This window comes from Protopterus annectens, chromosome 2.part1 (genome assembly GCF_019279795.1).
Source record: "Protopterus annectens isolate FY-2018-M chromosome 2.part1, PAN1.0, whole genome shotgun sequence".
Classification (NCBI taxonomy): domain Eukaryota; kingdom Metazoa; phylum Chordata; order Ceratodontiformes; family Protopteridae; genus Protopterus; species Protopterus annectens.
Window position 1 is genome coordinate 1,688,107,361 of NC_056729.1, and position 20,956 is coordinate 1,688,128,316.

General features: G+C 40.6%; 1 protein-coding gene across 1 annotated transcript in view; it reads right to left on the reverse strand.

The window, feature by feature from the left end:
• Nucleotides 1-20,956, reverse strand: part of SLC25A33 (solute carrier family 25 member 33) — a 150,738-nt gene that overhangs the window by 15,198 nt on the left and 114,584 nt on the right. Inside the window, exon 3 of the mRNA XM_044063597.1 lies at nt 1,231-1,308. Within this exon, the coding sequence (XP_043919532.1) occupies nt 1,231-1,308 (78 nt within the window). The remainder of the gene's footprint in view (nt 1-1,230; nt 1,309-20,956) is intronic.

Consider the following 20,956-nt stretch of genomic DNA (forward strand, 5'->3'; position numbering starts at 1 on the left):
TACTCAGCCACTGAGCTTACCCACCAAGTTCACTCTACTGAGGTCTTCATTTCACCTGGGTGAAAGGCCTACAGCTCATTTCTTCTCTGGGGGAAACAGGCAAGCATGTTGAGAACTCAACCAATGTTTGCAAGAAGGATCAAAGTCATCTTTAAACCTACCATTTTACATATGTTTGCGTGTCCAAATGAATGCCAGGCAATGGGTTTCAAATGCAAAACACACCTTTGAGAGACTTGAATTTGACCCTGATCATGTTCTACATACCACTCTGTGAGCCCCAGTCTCCACCAGTGAATTTAAGGAGAAAGTAAACCTATGAGCACATGCACGCTGAATCACTAATGACAGGCAAACGGGCTTTAAGCTTTTACTGCTGTCAGAGCCAAAATAAGAACACAAAATTCCCTACTGGTTGTTACATCCTTCACTTGGAAGTCTGCACCTCTGTATGAGGCAGTTCCTTTAATGGCAGCTTGTGTGACAGTTCTCAAGAGTGCAGACACTACCCATGTCAGTTGTTGGAGACCATACAAAAGGGGAGATGGTTGTCAAAGTCCATTTAATAACTAAATGGTTGGGACCTCAGCTTTTACTGTGGCTTGTCTATATTCATTAGTAACAAGTGCCTGCGAAGTATTAAGATTCAGCATTCTGCTACAAACCCACCACTTCTGCTGAGCAAGAAAAAACAGTTCTAGTTGGGGTTTTTAACTGAATTCTTAAAAACCATCTACTTCATGCCCTCATCAGGTGTTTGGGAGAAAACCTGAAGAAAGCTGATGCCTACATGTTAAGCAGGTATCAGCACACTTATGCTACCAGCACTATTTTTTTGTAAATATTGAAAAAAATCTACAGCCTCATTTCTCATCTTAAATTGTCGAGGGAAAGAAATGTTGACTATATCCTGCTTTCAGCAGGAATAAAAGCAGTTCACCACCTAACTCCACTTAGCCTCTACATACCAACAGTGCTGCTACCCGAATATACATAAGCAAGCTGCAACATGTTTTTAAAAAGTATGACTGTACTTATATCTGTGTACATGCAAAAATGTCTACAGATATAATTTTCATAAGAGCAGTAAGCAGTCGATAGTACTTTTTCCTTCATCCACTGAGAACTCCAGTACTACAGTATGTGATTCAGAAAACACATTTAAATGCAATGGAAAATGTATGTAAGCTGCATAATACAGTACATTTAGGAACACTCACTCAAACTCACCTTGATGGAGCAACTCCAACCAGGTTTGGACCCAGTCCTCTAAACAGCGACCTTGGACCTTCCTTTTCCAAGATGGACCTATGAATTAAATGAAGAAACATATTGCTTAATTTTTTTTTTAGTCCACATCTTGATATCACAAGTTTAACAGATATGGGATAAGCTGAAGTCACATAAAAGTTACATTATGAAAAAGCATCAGTCATACCCCCTCAACTCTCCTAAGTTTTGGACAGAAGCAAACTGCCTGATAGCTGGATTAGTACAGTCCAACACCCATTCTGTCTCATATCACCTCAAAGATACCCATTTCAGCCTCCACTTCAGTGGACTTCCCCATCTCAGATTCCATTAGGACCTCCTCTCTCTTTAACCTCTCTTTCCCCCTGTATTCCCACTTTCCATTTCAAAGCAATCAAATCTAAACACACTGTTTAAATATTGGTATTGACTCGCCTGCTGCTCCTGACAATCTCCTCTCATGGTTACTACTACTATGCAAAGACTTCATAACCCCCCCACCCTTTTCATATTTATGATCTCTGCCTAACAAATCATGTCCAATATCTGGAAAACAGCCATTATTAAATCCCTACCAAGAAAACGAACCTAGCCCACACCACTGACTTCCATCCCATCTCCATTCTTCGCATACTTGGGGAAAACTCACCCATTACATCTTCCAGTATCATCTACAATCCTCAAAACAGCATAGATTTTGGGCTTGTAGGAGCACTTCTGACTCTGGGCACTTACTAACATCATCTTCCTAGCTATGGACAAAGACCTCTTCACAGAACTGATCTTTATTGACCTCACCAGAGCTTTTTATCTGGTTGACCATAACACTCATTTAGATCCCCTACCTGAAACTGGAATTAGCCTGGACACAGCTCCCTTTTAAAAATGATTGTTCTCTCTCTGCAATTTCAACACACCCTCTCTGCTTCCATCTCTCTCCTTAAAAGGAACTCCTCAGGGCTCCATTCTGCCTCCCCTTTTCTACATTTCCATTTAACTACCACTTTACCTCCCTCACATCTCACTCTTAAGCTGCTAACATGGACTTCTCACTCAAACCTGGCCACCTCTGCCATACGGCTACAAGCCAACTTCTTATCAAAAGGCTTAATAACAAAAAGTTAAAACTAAAACAATGTTGTCTGGTACCTCCATAAATGGTAGACTGACTCAATGGGTCTATATTACAACATCAAACTAAAACAAGTTCGACCGTTGTAATAATCGAACCCTAAAGTCCGAAAGTGGAAAAGAGCAAAGCCACGGCACATCGGCTTGTTTCCCCAGGAGGAAAAAAAAATTAAAAATCAGTGGGCCGTTTTCAGGGCTTTGCTACTTTCTCCACTATGGTGCGATCTCAGAGTTGATATATTTAAGTAGGTGGGGTGTGGGGGGTACAGACCCTCGCTGGGGGGGGGGCAAAGCCTTCAGTTTAAGTTTTTTTTTCTCGTCACATACAGTAATTTTTCCCGGGGGGGGGGGGGATCGCTGTTCTGTGCTTTTGGTTTTGTTGGGTTTCGGATAGTAGGGTTCGATATTACAACGATCGAACCTTTGTAAGTTTGACATTGTGATATAGACCCTGACTCAATTTCTTCCTGTACAGGATCTTCACAACCACATTAATAAAGTTCTCCTTCAAATACCTCAATATGTGACTTGATCCCACACTGAACTTTCATGAAGAATAAGTACAGAATAATATTCTCACATATTTCTGATCCTATAAAATCCTCATCCCCATCTCTTTCTCTCTAGACCAACCAGGAACGTCATAGGCAAAGACATTCTACTAGCACAGCTTGAATATGATGTCCACTGGTCGCAGCAGCATCCAAGAAAAACTCCTCCACCATTCAAACTATAAGCAACTCTATCTGCCCTATCATTACCCTCATCCCTTGAGATGAGCACCACTGTATCACACTAAAAGCCAACTGCCTACCTGTCCAGCAATATGTCAACCTGTTTTTGGATCCCAACTAAGATCCTCAAAGAACACTCATGTCCTTCCCTGGTCTCCTACCTATTCAGATACCAACCTCCCCCCCAGTTAGTCTTAACCAGTCTAGTCCACTTTTTCAATGTCCCAGAACCAGACTTCATTGTACTAAACCATGCCTTCTCCATAGGCCCCAACTCAGGGAATCCCTCCATATTAATCCTAAAGACATCAACTAGCACTCCTCATTTCATGCTGAGCTTAAAGAAAATAGAGTCAGTTTATTTACAAATGCTTTCCTTTCCTTCTGAATACATTATCTAATCCCTCACTCTCCCCTTCTGAATACATTACCTAATCCCCCACTCTCCCCTTCATCAGTCCAGCACATTTTTCTTTCTCACATTACTTCCTACACTTACATGCAACAGCTCTTCCATACTGTATGCAGTTAATTTCTGTTTCCCCTTACCTAACATTTGCTATCTTTTACACTTTGCTCTATCCTTTAAATATTTCACCAATTTCTTCTCGCTTACTCTAAACTTCCTGTTGTTGTGCCTTAGACTGTGCACCATGATTACACAGGCTGAGGTTTTAGCAGAATCCTGATTCTGCACTTCTCGTGGGCTTTGGGATGCAACCTACAAATTTTACATTTAAAACTAATTGCAGAAGGAACAAAACAAAAATCTAAGTCAGATGCATTTCTATGATTAATTTAGCTACTGCTGAAGTCTGTTTGGGAATTAATCAATCATCGATTCAGGTACAAAAACAAAATCTTGCACATCTATTACATACCTTAACATCTCAACATGAAAATAAAAATGGAAAACGTACAACTTATAGAGAGAAACCACACTGGGACAGAGACGAATTCTTTCAGATGCACATACTAAAACACAAGAATCTGACATAAGACTGCAATTGATGGCTAAATAAAATGGCACAGCTTTGCAATGTTCAACTCCATCAAGTCTCTGAATCAACTACATGCATGCATGTTTGCACTGCCAGTCCGGCAAGATTCCAAAATGGTTAAACTCTCACACAGAACAGGCCTGCCTCTCCCACCTGCCTCTCCCACGTTTCTATAAATTTTGAATAAAAAAATGTTCCTAATCAGGTTCAATTTTACTATAGAGAACACACAAAAACACCCTTTTAATACTACAATACTACACCAATGGAGAGAACTGGTAATTCAGATTTTAACTCATGGTGAGGGAGGTATTATTTAGCCATGAAGGCACTGCCTTAGTGACTATTCTAGACTTTTTGCCAAAGTGTAAACATATGGATTGCACAAAACCTTCCTATGGTGTAAGCATATAATTCTAAAAAAAGTGGTGTATTACCTTTTTACTATCACTGTAAAAAAAATCCTATGCCTTATTCACTTCTCTGTGCTGATGCTTCAATATGCCCTGTATATACATTTGCCAGTGAATGTAGTATTTACTAAGAGCACTTTACAGTGTGAATCACTGAGTGCAGCTGTTATGAAGAGTTGTGACTTCAATCAGGAAGGGCTGTCAGTTTTTCCTCCAGTACTTGGTCCACAAGGGCAGACTGAAACCTAGAGAGAGAGATGAAAAACTGGGACTCAAAATCCTTCAGCTACAAAAAGTGTCAAAGAAAAGCGACCTCTTGCCCACCCTACATAAAAAGGTGTTTAAGCTCTTTATCAAGCAAGGATGTAGAAAGATTGTGTGACCTCCGATACCACTGGTGGACCAAACAGCCCTTGTAAGACTGCGACAGAACTTTTGGTAAAAATTTAAATTCCATTCTAGTGGGCCACAACTGCCTTCTTGATGGAAAAACCTGGATGCTTTTGGGATGCAAAGGTCCATGGGTAGGATGACACAAACATCCTCTTCATCCCTTCTTGCTCCAATATTTATTTAAGTGAAACAGAGGGAAGAAATCACAGCCATAAGACAGTCTTGAGTACTTCACCAACCTGAGTTTTTTTCTGAAGGAGAGGTAATTTTGATGGGAAAACTCAATATCTTCCATCTCAGAAGTTTATCCAACTCCCCTTATTCGTCTTCTTAGGAGACACAGGAGAACCTCACCTTTCCCTAGTTTTGGGATGGGCAGTCCCACACACTGTCCATGCTCATCGGAGCATGTGATAGAGGAGCTCCAGAGGTCAGAGACAATGACTTCAGTCACTGAGAAATACTTTGTTGGAGGGCAGTAATGGGGACTTTAGAAACCTGTGGGATCCAGCATGGATATTGGACATGCTCCTTGAAGGTGCTACCTCATACTTAAAAGGACAGGTCCCACCAAAAGGTCCAAATACATATCCAATATCTGGCACTATCCTTAGGGCTATGCTGGTTTGGGAGGACTCAGTGGAACCTATCCAGCCTGGGTAAAGAAGCCCTGCAGGACTCAGACCTGGGGAGAAGAGTCATTGGTGACCACCTAGTATACACTGGAGGACTCTAGGGCCCAATCCATGTGTGTAGGCCATCTGCAAGAATGTTTTGGCTGCTTGACCTTGGAAGAAGCATTACATACAATGTTGAGATTCAGTTCTGTGATTTAGGATGTACATCAAAAATATCTGTAGCCATTTGCAGACAACAGGCATAAACTTAGCTCTCCCAGACTTCAATCTGAATTCTGGCACTTCTTTTAAAGCCCACGTTCAGGAACATTCATGTACCTATAATATTTTGTACCATTTTGCTGGACACAGCATGTGTTCCTTGAACTGGCCTATGAATCCCATGCCACCAGTGTGCATCTTCTTGCAAACTAACGAATAATGCAAATTAGTCACTACATTAAACGCAAGAATGTATACTTCCTCTACAGAGGTGAGTATCTTTACCAGCTGCCTTCTCAACTTTCTTCTGAAAAACACTGATCCAAGAATTAGTTTTCTTTCTTCAGGGAAAGAAACATGAACCATGCCATCCTCTGCAGGAATTTAATGGAACTTGTTGCTACAGCTAAATCACCATGACGCAAAAGGTATAGAGGAGCAAATAGTAGCTCAAAGGGGGTCACATACAGAATTTCAGGAAGATCTTCCTTGAGCCTAGATTTAGGGAGGGTTTTGAGCATTTCACCCACCTTCCTCACTAGGTGGGACTGGAAATGGGACAGGTGGAATAAGTGGTTGAGGATACTAAGTCCCAATGCAGCAGCAGGTCAAACCATCAGACATGAAGTTTTTTGGCAGCAGACAGATGTTAAGTGGTAGAATGCTATGATCCTTAGGACATGTGCTAAACTGAAGAGATGACAGAGGCAACATGGAGATAGTGGGTTACTCTACACTCACTAGCAGTGGCTTGCAAAACGTTGTCAGCCTTTCTGATGGCTGAAATGGTACAATAGAGGTGGCTTCAAGCTATTTCAATGACAAAGTGCATGATAAGCCAAGGTTCCTTAGGCATCTTTCCTCATACCCCCTGCTTGATGGCAGTCAAATGCTTTCCTTGCAAAGTTCGAAGGTTTCCAAAGTGCAGGAACATTCAGTAGAGCAATGAAAATGGGAAATGGACCCTGTATCCTTGTTTGACAGTGCAAGAGGAACCACAACCTACTACCTGCAGATGTGAACTCATGTGAAATTGCTTGCAGTGGATAAGCAAGTGTGTTACTAGGTGTAGGGGGACTTGGGACTGGTGTTTTTAACAGCACAGTAATCAAATGTAGCATATGCTAAAAAAGGGTGTGCTCTGGGCTCAACATAGAATTTACACAAGTCCAACATTAAGCTCCAACATCCACCAGATATGTAGCACCAGTCTGATTTCTAAGCTCTGACCAAGGATGTCCTAGTGGACCTTCTTCAAATGTGGCCCGTTACCCTGCATGGGTGCTAGGGTCAGAACCAGTAAGAGGACCACTGATCAATAACAGGATGACTTAAACCCCCCAATCAAGCTGGTAGAAAACGATCACCAGTTGATCTAGGGGCAGGGTGAAGCAAGAAATTCAGGATATATCCTGTCCAAAGCTGCAGCCAATGGAGCACCTCCCCAGTCCCTTCATGTCAGCTGAAGTTGAGGAATGTTTCAGGTTTTGAGGTTGCATTAGAGGTAAAGTTCACCATCTTCTGGAATGCAGGGGGGGGTCAAATTGAAATTTGGACTTGCATCTAGAAGGATTCAAGCTTCATGCTCTTAAGAGTGTTTACCCTTTTGGAAATGGTCTTGCATATACCCGAGGCTGCAAGAACATTAAGGAGTCTCCACATGAACCTGTCTACAAGTGCCATTTTCTTGGACATAAAGTAAGCTTTTCTGACTTTGATGAATCTGGTTGAACCTCTGGTATTTATAATAGTTCAATGCTGTGTACTTCCCTGAGACAATAAAAGCAATTGTGGTGTGCTCTTTAGGTATGTGAGCACAGGACTATTACAGCAAGGACAGACCTATGAACTGTGCAAGGGGAAGGAAAAAAAAAAAAGGCAGAACCATCCCATAATATAGGTGCATATATCCATATAATATATATTTTTTAAATAAGTCAAATTCTTATTATGCAAGAGAATACTAATTAAACCAGTCTTTTAATAAAAATGATAAACGCTATACAGATAAAAGTATTATATTGGTCACAGTTAGGTTAATATTTTAAAAATATTAACCTAACAAAGGCCCTATAAAGGGCAGCAATCAATATTATATTGTTGACGCAAAAAGAAACGTAAAAATCAACAGTTCCACAATTCTACAAAAGTCCAGGTTTGGCTTTACCTAATCGCACTATTTTTACGAATACTAGGTACCAAAGTAGCAGATCAGAAAGGGACTCTTAAATTGTTACCAGAAAAAAATGATTACAGGGCACAACATGTCTTTGTGCAATGCAGTGAACAGGTCATGTTCCACTACATGTGGGAATATAACCTACAAATTTTCTACTTTCATGATGTACCCCCATACAGCACTTCTGTGAAAATTGTTAAATGTCAGATTCATTTCCTATGGCAAGCAAACTGTTGCTGACAGCACCAGCCTAATGATCCTCTACGTACATCACTGCAGAGGCTGTCCAGCTGCCCGAGGAGTACTTCCTACAAATCTAACCACAGCTAGTGTGCGACTAGAGGCAGGGCACGCAGGACTTAAAGCAGCTTACAATTTATAACCCTCTTAAGATAAAATTATTTAACCAGGCATATTATGGACTACAATAACCATGCACCTTGCCAGAGGTGCCCAGTATACCCTGGACAACAGGAACAAGACAAACATTACTGGCTGGTGATCACAGACATTGAAAGACTAAGAATACAATAACGCATTTTTTTTTATTATTCTGCATAATCATTGATCAAAAGTGTCATAAAAACCTTTCAGCTGAATTATAGGAGTCACTGACAGAAGAAATGGCAAGGATTAATACATTAAATGTCCTAGCTTTGCATTTAAGTACTCCGTTAAACTATCTCAGGAAGAACTATGTACCTATATCTTAAGCATATTAACTCATTCTGGGGTGACTTCAGAGGACTGTGTTACAAAAACACTGTACAGACGGGCAGTGAGCACACAGGAAAATATAGTATATGTCAGAAAAATTACCCAACGTGTTTGTATAGGCTCATGTATACATCTTTCCTGCCTAATGAATTATTAAAACATACAATCCGTCATTAGATAAGGAAAGCTTATAAAGGCTCCCAATTATGCTAAGGAATAATGTACAGCTCCTAGTAACTAAAGCTGTAATAAACAACTTTATACAGGACTGACAAGCTACAAAAAAAGATTTTTTTTTTTTTTTTTACAGCTCAAGCTTCAAGCCAGTAAAAATGAATGTAGTTCACAGGGGGCTTTTAAGAGTTAGTGGTCAACTATGATGGAGTCACGCAGTTCTGCATTCAAACTCCCACTGGGTCACCTGACAAATGGATTTACACAAACCCTTTGAACTCGGTTTAACTTATTCATACCTATAGCACCTTTTTGTATACTTCTGGCATAGAATCACAGGCGATTACTAGGCCAACAACACTAAAGAGCCCTTAAGCTTAGCCATGAATTGGACAGGATTTGATATCTTACACAAGTGATCAAGCATTTACAAGATTTTGCTTTCTAATAAAGACATACGTGCCAGACCAAGGTAAGATTCCCCATCCACTGGTCCAAGTTATGCTTGACCAAGTGCAGTGAAAAACTGTACTGCACATAGACAGGAAGCTTACTCCAGAGAAGGGGTAATCTCAGAGACATACACCTATCCCTTCAACACGTCTTATTTTATATTATTGACAAGGTTTAGATGTATGGATTGGGTATTTCTAATGCTTATTGTTTTGTGGCTGTGCAGTAGGTCCATCAAAGCTGGATCAGGTGATGCTTTGCAGGCCAGGCATAGCTCAGCTCTCAGTATATATGAGGGATACGGCTTTGAGGAGTCCACATAGGTCACGTTTTCTACACCATTGAGGAACTTTTGTGGGGACTCAGTTTGTTGCATATACCTGTTGAGGTACATGCAAAAAGAGGCAATGGAACAATGTCATCGCTGGACCTAGATGCCACACCCTTGCTTATAAATTGCGTAACACAGAATAAACTTCCTTACTATGGTAGACACATTACGGTCAGAGGTCAAGCCACTGTCCACTTGTATTCCCAAATCCCTGACCACGGAGTCGAGACTCTGCGGTCCGTTATCAATCTAGTAGTTTCCTGGGGTGGCTACCTGACTAAAACCTTACATTTCTTGGCACTAAGTTTTAGGCCATGGCTCTAGCACCAGTTATTAGTTTGCATCGGGCCTTCTTGGAGTGTATTTGTGCCTTTTGGAAATTCTAGGAGTTAGACTAGACTAGTTTAGTAGTTTACAAACTTGGTCAGCAAGAGGCCACTGATGTTAACCATAACTTCAGAGATGCTTAAAAAAAAAGGGCATTCCAGCCCTAAAAGACACCACTAGTGACTGGCCTTTTTGTAGAGAAAAAGACTCCCCTATCCTGACTTCCTGGGTCCTTCAACCTGCTAGCTATCTATTGGGTTATGGGAGTTTTAAACACAGTCTCATGAGCTTGTCTATGATGGCTTTGTGGGGTAGTGTCAAACACTTAGATCAGCTAAAGGTAGGCTGTACGTATGTTTTTTCGCCTCATCCATTGCTCTGATGGCCTAAGGTTGAGCAGGCAACACCTGATCTTGACGAAAGCAAACTGGGTTGGGTCCATTGTCAGAAGAATTTCAATGTCATTACTTATATCCAATATTAGTCTTATATGTAAAGCCATGGAAAGAATGGTCAGCCTTGTGGGTCAGTAGTTACCTGGGTCCTAGGATGGCCCAACCCTTGTGTGGAGGGATAACAGCTGCAGTCCTCCATTCACTTGGCATGAAGCTTGTTTGGGGGCTATGGTTAAATAGTGATTTTAGTGGGCCTCATAGGTCAAATTTTGTTATTTAATAGCATCCTGGGATATTTTTGGGACCCATCGATTCAGTGTTTTTGGCCTTGGCGAGAACACGGAGGACACATTCTCTAAAGATAGTTGTAGTTATGACTGGGGTTATTTCTCGATAGTTGTCAGAGGGAGAAAGTAGGGTAAAGTTGGTGCTGAATTTAATCGTTCAGTAGATTAGCTATATCCTCTAGCTCAGTATAGATGGCTCCATTTACAATTAGTTTGCACTGCCTTTGAGGTTGTGGACATAGCTAAAGAATGCTGTGCGACGGTCCTTAGATAGGGAGCCTACTATAAACTCATTTGGCTTTTGGACTTGCTCTCCAAGTGGTATGGTTTTCCTGAGTCACAGTGGGGACCTACAGCTCAAAATGATTTGGTACAATACTTTGCTTATGGCAAGTTTTTATATGGAGAAGCTCAAGCGTGTCTATTGCTCAACAAGCCTTTAGGGGTGAATTTGTTTTTAACATAAATGGACATCTCCATCTTTTGTCGCTACCTGTGCAGTAGCTGAGGGTTGTAATCTGCACTTCCGGGATGCTCTCCACGACTTTAAACCATGTCCCAGTAACTACGCAGATATCTGCATTCACCAGATGAGGACAACTTGCAATGACAAGTTTTGTTTGGACTCTTGGCATTGAGCAGAAATGTATTTAGATTATCCTGGGCAGGTCTTGCTATGCTAGATAGTTTATGAAGTTGACAATGCCCAAAAGTGGCACTATTAGGTGGACACAATTTTAACCAATATTCAGTAGCCTAGAGAGGACAGGTACAAACCATCCCAATCAAAATACTGTGGTCCATCAATCATATCCTCCCAAGCTAATGAATACTGTATCCACAGTGAAGGACACCAAAAACTATAAGCCAGTTATTAGTGTTAATCATCTTTTTTCACACTGTGGCATCAGCCTTGGCATCTTAACATTTCTTTATGGTTGGCTTAAGTGACAAATGCAAGTAGTACATGGAAGGAAGAAAGCGACACTAAATATTGTTAATCTAGGGTTCACTGCAGTTTGGATATTAACCCCTCGTTATTGATATTTACATTTATATTTTCCACACTTGAACCATACCTCTCAACCTCTAGAGCGAGAAATCTGGGGACAAGTTTTAAATACTCCTCTTATAAAGTTAGAAAGTTGAGAGAACAGGTTTTGCATTAGCATGAATTTTCTGAAGGATATGAAGTCAAACTGTCACTGTCGAACTTCAGTCTGTAATGATTACTACTACTGTTGCTAGTCTAGTCAGGATGCAACAGATGACTCTTTGTGGGTTCTGTTCAAGCAGCCTTATTATGTACAAACATGTCACGACTGAAGCTCAATAACTAACTTAGGTAACTTGTTTACAAAACAGCTATTAATTCATACATGTTTACTCTCTGGCCGCACTCTCAAAATGGCACTGAAATTAAGCATGCGCTTGCTATTTATATGCAGTTTCAGTCCTTGAAACGCTTCTTAAAGATACAGTGCACACACACAGACACACACACAGACACACACACAGACACACACACAGACACACACACAGACACACACACAGACACACACACAGACACAGACACAGACACAGACACAGACACACACACACACACACAGACACACAGACACACACACAGACACACACACAGACACACACACACACAGACACACACACACACACACACACACACACACACACACACACACACACACACACACAGACACACACACACAGACACACACACACACACACACACACACACACACACACACACACACACACACACACACACACACAGACACAGACACAGACACAGACACAGACACAGACACAGACACACAGACAGACACACTGCAAATAAACAGTAGACGGCACACTAAAACTTCTCCAAAATGGAAGTTGCTATACAATTCTTTACAGTGCAAGAAACACACTAATGGCAGCACTTTATGAATAAACACACCCAGCATAAGAAACTTTTAGAAATGCATGTACTTGGCCTGTACTTCATGAAATATCTGCAGTTTGCACAAACTCTTTGTAATACATGCACAGTAATAATCACACACTGTAAGCACTTTTACACACAGAGATACTTCAAATAACACTAGTTATGTCCTAACACAATACAAAGTAGTTATGCCAAAACACAGCACTTTGCCAAAAACATGCAGTGGCCTTGCTTTATTTATGCTTAATATGCCCTTTTTGTATTAATTTTGTTTAATCTCTTTTCATGCCCATTATACTTTTCTTGTGCTTATTTTAGTTTAAACATGCCTGTTTTGCTTTAAACATGCTCGTTTCGCCTTAAACATGCCTATTTTGCAATTCCAGAGTAATTCCAAACCCCTTATGTACTTTTCTGATGCTCGTACTTGGCAAATCTTAGTTTTACACATTTAGTTTAAAATCAACATACATTTTGTGCCTCAAGCTTGTTTAATAATGCTGTTTGTGCCCTTGTAATGCTCAGTTTTATATATTTTTTTTCTAATAAAATAAACTGTTTGTGCAAGTTTCATTACCTTTGGTTCTTTTCTGGCTCTTTTTCAAGTTAGTTTCTTAGTTTACCTTCACTGTTAACTCTGCACCTCATAGCTCGGGAGAGCAGTCTCTGGAATCCCAGTTCTGACACTATGTCGCTCATCTAGTCAGATGTAACAGACGAGTCTTTGTGGGTTCTGTTCAAGCAGCTTTATTTTGTACCACCACATAAAGACTGAAGCTTAATAACTTGGGTAAACTTGTATGCAAACTAGCTATTTTATTCATACATGCTCACTCTCTGGCTGCACTCTCAAAATGGCACTGAAGCTAGCACATGTTTGCTATTTATATGCATGTTCAGTCCTTGAAATGCTTCCTAAAGATACAGCACAACTGCTCTGTTTTGCAACTACTTTTGCAAGAAAAACAATTTTATTAAAAATGGACCAAAAATATGAGTCCAAGATCTGGACAGTGTGAAAATCTATACAGTTGAAAGGTACGAGTCCTGAACAAGTTGCGTATCTGGAGTTGATTACCCTAGCTGTGAAAAGAAAACACAGCTGCTCCATTCTTTCTAAAGCCTAATGGCTTACTCTGTAACAGAGGCTCTTTACTAGGAAACCTCATATTCAAACTCAATCAGGAGCACTTTCCCTCTTTAGCAAACAGGCTACCTTTACAGATTCCTCCTTACAAATCTGGGTAGACCTCTTCTGAGTAGTTTGCAGAGATGTGCAACAAAATTCTGATCAACCATTCTTCCTCAGATAAAACTGTCCCCTTTCCAAAATTTCTGTCATTCATTTTTACACAAGCACACTATAAATGCTGCCACAACAGTGCAGTCATCTAAACCCACCCAACCCTCTCCACCTTTTCATATTTCATAGTCTTTACCTTACCTGCTATCACTGGCCAGTATATTAACACAAGCTCTTGTATACTTTTGCTCCTACTTTCACATGTTCCGTCAATAAATCTCATCCCACCCCACTCTTCTCTTATCCATTCCCTCTTCCAATATACATTCATCCCCCTTGTCCCTTTCCATCAGCTATATATATATATATATATATATATATATATATATATATATTATATATATATATATATATATTATAGGCAATTAAATCATGGGTATTCACCCTTCTTCTAACAATCATATCCCTCCTAACCTAAAACGTTACCTAAACACTGCTGTTTATTATATATTCTGGGTGTCAATAGGGAAATTACTCCGCATCTCAAGTTTGTAAATTTCCTGCCTTTTTCTAATATTTTATATACATACACATTTTACATATATATATATATATATATATATATATATATATATATATATATATATATATCACATATACATACATTTTATATATATATATATATATATATATATATATGTATATATATAAACAAACATCTGCTAAAGAAATTTGCTTTATTTTCATAAAATTGTAAGCTCTACTTTGTCTGACAAAGGTGTTATTCTTCTATGATTAACTGTTATTACTTGAAATGTAATCATAAATTTTCATGCCCAGCCTGGAGGTACAGTGGTCCCAGGAGATCTGCACAGTAGCCCAGCCAGCAAACATAAAAATATTAAAAAAATCTACAGGAATAATAACATGAAATGCTGTAGTAAGAATGTTTGTCTGTATATAATACACTATACTGGAGACACTGCTAGCCATTTGCCAATAGTTACAAATGTATGCAATATTTCCACATGTACATTAACACTTTCAAAAAAGTGATTTATAAAACTACTACACAACATCAGGTGAAACCAATGAGTCACTAATACTTATACTGCATGCTACACAGCTTGACAGATACCAGATGCTATTCATATTGATAATTATTTACACATTTGTTCATATTTAAATAACTACATCAATAAATTAAGAGTGAGAAAGAACTTCCTTGCAGTTATACAAAAGCACAAATTTGAAAAAATAAAAGAGCTGCTAACAATGTCTGTCTAGACTGTACAGTTATCAAAATAAATATGAAAAGCTGTTTTTATAAATTGAGAAAAATATAAATCAGGATTGTAATACATTATTGATGAAAAGATGTAACTGTACTAATGTTATTACTGTAAGGATGATTTTACTGAAATATGCTGCATGGTTCTCACCATTTTAGTGTCATTTAATGTTCATATATCGTACGCATTCTAGCTTAATTTTCAGAAAATGCGGGTATGCTAAATATATACGAGTTGCTACAGGACAAGTTCCTCTGTTTCTCAGAAGTCAGCTTCAGATTAGTACTACCATTCGTTCCTGAGAAGAGTAACAGAGGGACAGTGATTTCCAATGATGATGAATTTGTGTGCAGGACTTCCCCAAATGACCAGGTTCCCACATGAGTTGGAACCTCTTCATTTTAAATTTTAGACCATTTTGCAGCTCCAAGTGCTGCTGAATGAGCTAACCACTGTATTTACAAAGTGAAGACTTCAAAGCCCAATTAACCCCGACAGCCAACATACCTCAACTGTCCAGATTTTTGCCTCATATGTTTGGTCTGTTCCTCATAAAATTTGTTTTCTGAAGAAATCATCAATGACTGCAATCACTAAATAATGACACACAGTTTAGTTTCAGACTTGTATACTTCAGAAAATGCATACCACCACAAAACAAACTGTTAAGACACATTTTTCATAACAATGAGCAAACAAAATTACTATAAAACAAAGTAACCATTTACATATTCCCCAGAGCTGAGTAATGTAACAATGTTATATAAAACTAATTTTTCAAGCACACCTTTAAGTTTAAGCCAAGACTTGTACGACAGACGTTCTCAACAAATCCTGTTATTCTACAAACTTTCCAAGTTAGTGACAGCAATATTTAAAATCTGTTCCTATTTTTGTGCCTTTGTCCTCCCATTATTTTAGGCCTTGCACAGACTTCTTCAGCCAATTGGTTGACAGGTATAGGAGGTATGTACCACAACATAATCTGGGACAACACTACTGACCGGAGAGCCTGTCACTTCTCAGAATTCAGTCCGGGATTAGTGCTGCTAGTCAGGATCTGGCTAAATGAGCAGAGAGAAGCTGGCTGTGCAGCCGAAGTGAGACCAGTATTACCATTAACCACATGTATTTAACAGTTGAGCACTGTTGAATTTAGGGCTCCTTTTCTTCTATCCAAGTTACCAGGTTAAGAAGTTGGTAGCATATGATTGCTAATTTTGCCCCGTCAACACGGTTCACTCTGTGCCGTCAACACGGTTCACTCTGTGCCGTCAACACGGTTCACTCTGTGCCGTCAACACGGTTCACTCTGTGCCGTCAACACGGTTCACTCTGTGCCGTCTCCCCGGTTCACTCTGTGCCGTCAACACGGTTCACTCTGTGCCATCTACCCGGTTCACTCTGTGCCATCTCCCCGGTTCACACTGTGCCATCTCCCTGTCAACACGGTTCACACTGTGCCATCTCCCTGTCAACACGGTTCACACTGTGCCATCTCCCTGTCAACACGGTTCACACTGTGCCATCTCCCTGTCAACACGGTTCACACTGTGCCATCTCCCTGTCAACACGGTTCACACTGTGCCATCTCCCTGTCAACACGGTTCACACTGTGCCATCTCCCCGTCAGCATTGTTCACTATGTGCCATCCCCTTTTGTCAGCCTGCTTGCACTGGAGACTGAGGCAGTATAACAACTGCCTAACGCTTACTAACAATCCTTAACTTATACCCTGCTCCAACATAACCTGCAAAATGTACAAACACTTGCTCTATTTGGAGATTATTCTTTAACACCGATGTCAGTAAGCAACGTATAGCCACTTAGACTCATTTGTGCCGATGATGCAAAGAAATCACTAAGCCTTCAAGGCACCTTAGACAAATCTCAGCCAAAGTACCATGGCCACAAATACACCTTCACCTGCACCTATACCTAAGAGGAGTGGTTTTGGCTCCAAGCTCAAACTTGTATGGCCGTCACAGGATGTGGCCACTCATGGTGATATACTAACAGGCAACTCCATAGTCACAAGTGATATTCTATTTAGTAGGCCGAGTAAATATAGGGATGTGGTTAGCTGTACATACCACCAGGATTTTTGGCATGACCAGAGCCTTTAGATCTTTGTTGGATGCACGAACTTAGATGCAACACCCTTGGGGAGTAGCAGAGACCAGGCGCACAGAGACCAGGCGCACAGAGACCAGGCGCACAGAGACCAGGCGCACAGAGACCAGGCGCACAGAGACCAGGCGCACAGAGACCAGGCGCACAGAGACCAGGCGCACAGAGACCAGGCGCACAGAGACCAGGCGCACAGAGACCAGGCGCAAACTCCCCATGCAGGTATCCAAGGCAGCAAAGAATTCCAAAACAAAATAACTGGCTGCAACAACTGTCTGCAATGCAAGGGGGATCCAATGTGTATGTCAGCATACAAGGCAATGATGGATATGCCTGCCTGTTTCACCATAGATGGCCTGCATTTTGGGCTTGCATTCCACATACTGGCTAAAACTAAGACTTCTGCTTCCACAATCTTTTTTAAAAGCAAGCTCCAACTCAGACATTCCGATTTAGAACATTCTAATGCATCTTGTATTAAGGTGTCACTGCTAAATCTTATGAGTCTGAAGAAAAAAAACATATGCTGCATCTTTATTGCTTCCTGACACTAACACTTACACATGTAATTAGTGATCCCTGGTTTCAGAGCAGCATACCACATTAAACCCTGGTACCATACCAGGGTACTGCACTCACTGTTCATTCATTCATTAACTCATGACAATTACCTCCAGACACCAAACCAATATGGAACTCCTGCAGATCTTCAGCACAGTAATCAAGCAAATCATGTTACTGCCAACAACAGACAATCATTAAGGTCTCCTGATAACCATGGTGATAAATGCATCAGTAAGTGAAATTATAAACCTATTAATTCCAATACGCTAATCCTGGAGGACTATCCACTCACTAAAGGGGAGTTCCAAACCATTGGGTGTACATGTTGTAGATCACTAACTACCTTGTTCAAATGGCCCAAATTTCTACCAGAAGAAAAAATACTTTTATTTCGTCCTTACAAATGTTGCTTCCTTCCACACTTCTCCCAAAGAAAATTCCCTTCTTAGTATGATCTAGCACCAAATTGTCAGCTTCCACTCAAAACTATCATCCTGCCCAATAACTATCATATTCAGAGATTTTTTTAAATCCAACCTAATAGGAGGAACTCTATAAAAAAAATAAAGGGTACCCTCTTGACCTAAACATTAACCCAGTTTTACAGTCACACAGAGGCACACCTGACTTCTACATCCATCTAAACCAATACATAGAAAACAACTCCATTCCATTTCATTCCCATTTAGCATTAGCATAATTGGAAATTAAAAAAATATAGACCCATTATGGAAAACCTCCCAAACAATAACAAGAGGAATAACTTCACCCAAGAGATTGTCCACCTCTATCCATAAATACTGCTCTGTCAGACTAGCAAAGAATTCTAGCACATCATTAGAAAACTGAGGCAGGATAGGCACCAACAGATAACTACTCAATTAGTTAAATGGCATCCATCCTCCAGGCCAGGGGATAAGTAGTCCCTAAAGCAATAACAGCTTGAGCTGCCTGTTCTGGGTGGAGGCAAACAGGTCTGTTTGAGGGATACCCCATCTGTGGACTATGTCCAATAAGATTTTGCTGTTTAACACCCATTTGTGAGGGTCTTCCATGGATCTGCGAGAACACAGTCTTCATATAAAAGGTAAAAACAAAATGTAGTGATAGATTTGCTTTTATAGTTTGGCTTCATGTTAGAAGAGCTAGCTACCCCCAATTTGTTAATTTATGGCATGATTGTGGTGTTATGTGAAAATCCTGACAGGCCCTGGGTTCCACAAGTGAGACAACACCTGATGGGGTTTAACAGCCATCATTTCTTTGGACTTTTGTGTCCCCTTATCTGTTTGAGGGACCCTGACCCTGAAATCTTGTGGAACCTGTCCATGCTCACCTAGCCAGATCTGATGCATCTGTGTACAAGTGCTGATTGGGAGTAGGTGGGAGGAAGGGCAGGCCCAGACTGAGTTGAAATTAATTAAATTACTGTAACTCTTTCATTGGAAAGGGTAAGAGGAGAATTTGGAAATTTCAGTTGGTGTCGGTGCTGACTAAAAATGTTCAGGTACCATTGGTTCTCTCTCTCGTGTAGTTCAGCAAATGGCACTACAAGTATTGTTACTATCATGTAACCCTTTTTTATATGCAGATAGAAATGGGGAGTAGAGACTGGAAAGTATGTGGAGAGGAACTGAACTTTCTCATGGGGAGAAAGGCAGTCATAGGTAGGAATTTAGAAGACCAGGTCCAGGGAGGAGGTCAGAGAAGAGAGTTATGGAGGTGGACTGTGAACCCCAGTCTTTACAGAAGCCAGTTTGTGAAAATAAGATGCAGCTGTAGGATGTCCTGAGAAATGTGTTTTCCCTGGTCTGTGCAACAGGCAATGGCCAGAGTGAGGTACTTTTGATTATCTACTGCTTCTAGGGTTTTCACAAAAGGTAAAGCAGAGAACTGAAAGTGCAATGAAAAACAGAACCTGAGGAATCTTCTGCAGGTGGGGTGAACAGGAACATGCAGGTATGCATCATTCAAGTCTATGGAGACCAGAAAGGCTTGAAGGATAAAGGGCAGAAGAGTTTGCAGGGAGAGAATCTTTAAAGATGGTACCTCCAGAAAGGTGTTGGAGGTCCATTCTGGATTTATTTCATCTCAAGTACCCACTTCTGGGAGACATGAAAAGTCCTGAATAAAACCCATTTCCTAGGTCCCACTGGGGTGCTGGCCCTATGGTGCCAGCAGAGAGATCCTTCAGAGGTGGAAGGAGATGAATCTGATTGGGGAGGAGAGGTGGGGAATTTCCTTCAATGACGGGAGTCCCCTCAGAAACATTTTGGAGCCATGATGAATGAATTCCCAGGCTGGAAAGGACAAGGTAAGTCTTTCTGACAAGGGAATTTTTGGACTGTGGGAGTGACATTGCAGAAGACAGCCACAGACTGATTTTTTGGAAAAGTTATTTTTTCCCCAGATTTAGAATCTGATAGGTTTCTTCTGAAATCTCTTTCTAGGTTATTTCCTGCCCTTATGGGAGGGCTTCTGTTCCCCCAATGACTAAATAAGTGGGCTTAGAAGGGTGATTTTTTTTATATTTAGCTGTGGCGAACCCTAAACCGGAAGAAGTAACCCAAGTCATGGATCATTTTACCTTTCTGCAAAAGTCTTAAAAAAGATTTGAGCAAGTCTTGGCAATGGTAGCAGAAACAATGTTGACAGCACACCAACTGGAGCAAATATTCTGTATCCGGACTGGCAGCAAGATAGTCAAGAGGATCTTAAACTTCTTTATCTGTTTATTTACCCCTACACCAGTGGGCTGATCATATCCCAGACATATGAGTGCACATAAGGTTTTGGCTTTTGTAAGCTCTCAGGTTACCTGAGTGAGTGTACCCAGACTGATGGCCTTGGGTAGCTGTCCTATAAAAGTTTAAGGTTTGCAAAAGCTTCTAGTATTATGCAAACACATGCAAGGATGACTAAACTAGTTCTGCATAAATATAGGCACTGTGAAAAGACATGGAGTAGCACAAACTGGACAAAGTGAATGCTGTTTGGCTCAGAAGATGGGAGACTTTTGCTGGATATGTATTGCACCAATCGTGTAGGAGGAACACAGGAGTTATGGGGAAGAGATTATATACCACAGAGAAGGGAGGTAACTTCCCTGGATAAGAGGAGTGGAAGTGGAAATGCTACAGATAGGAGGCACAGGGC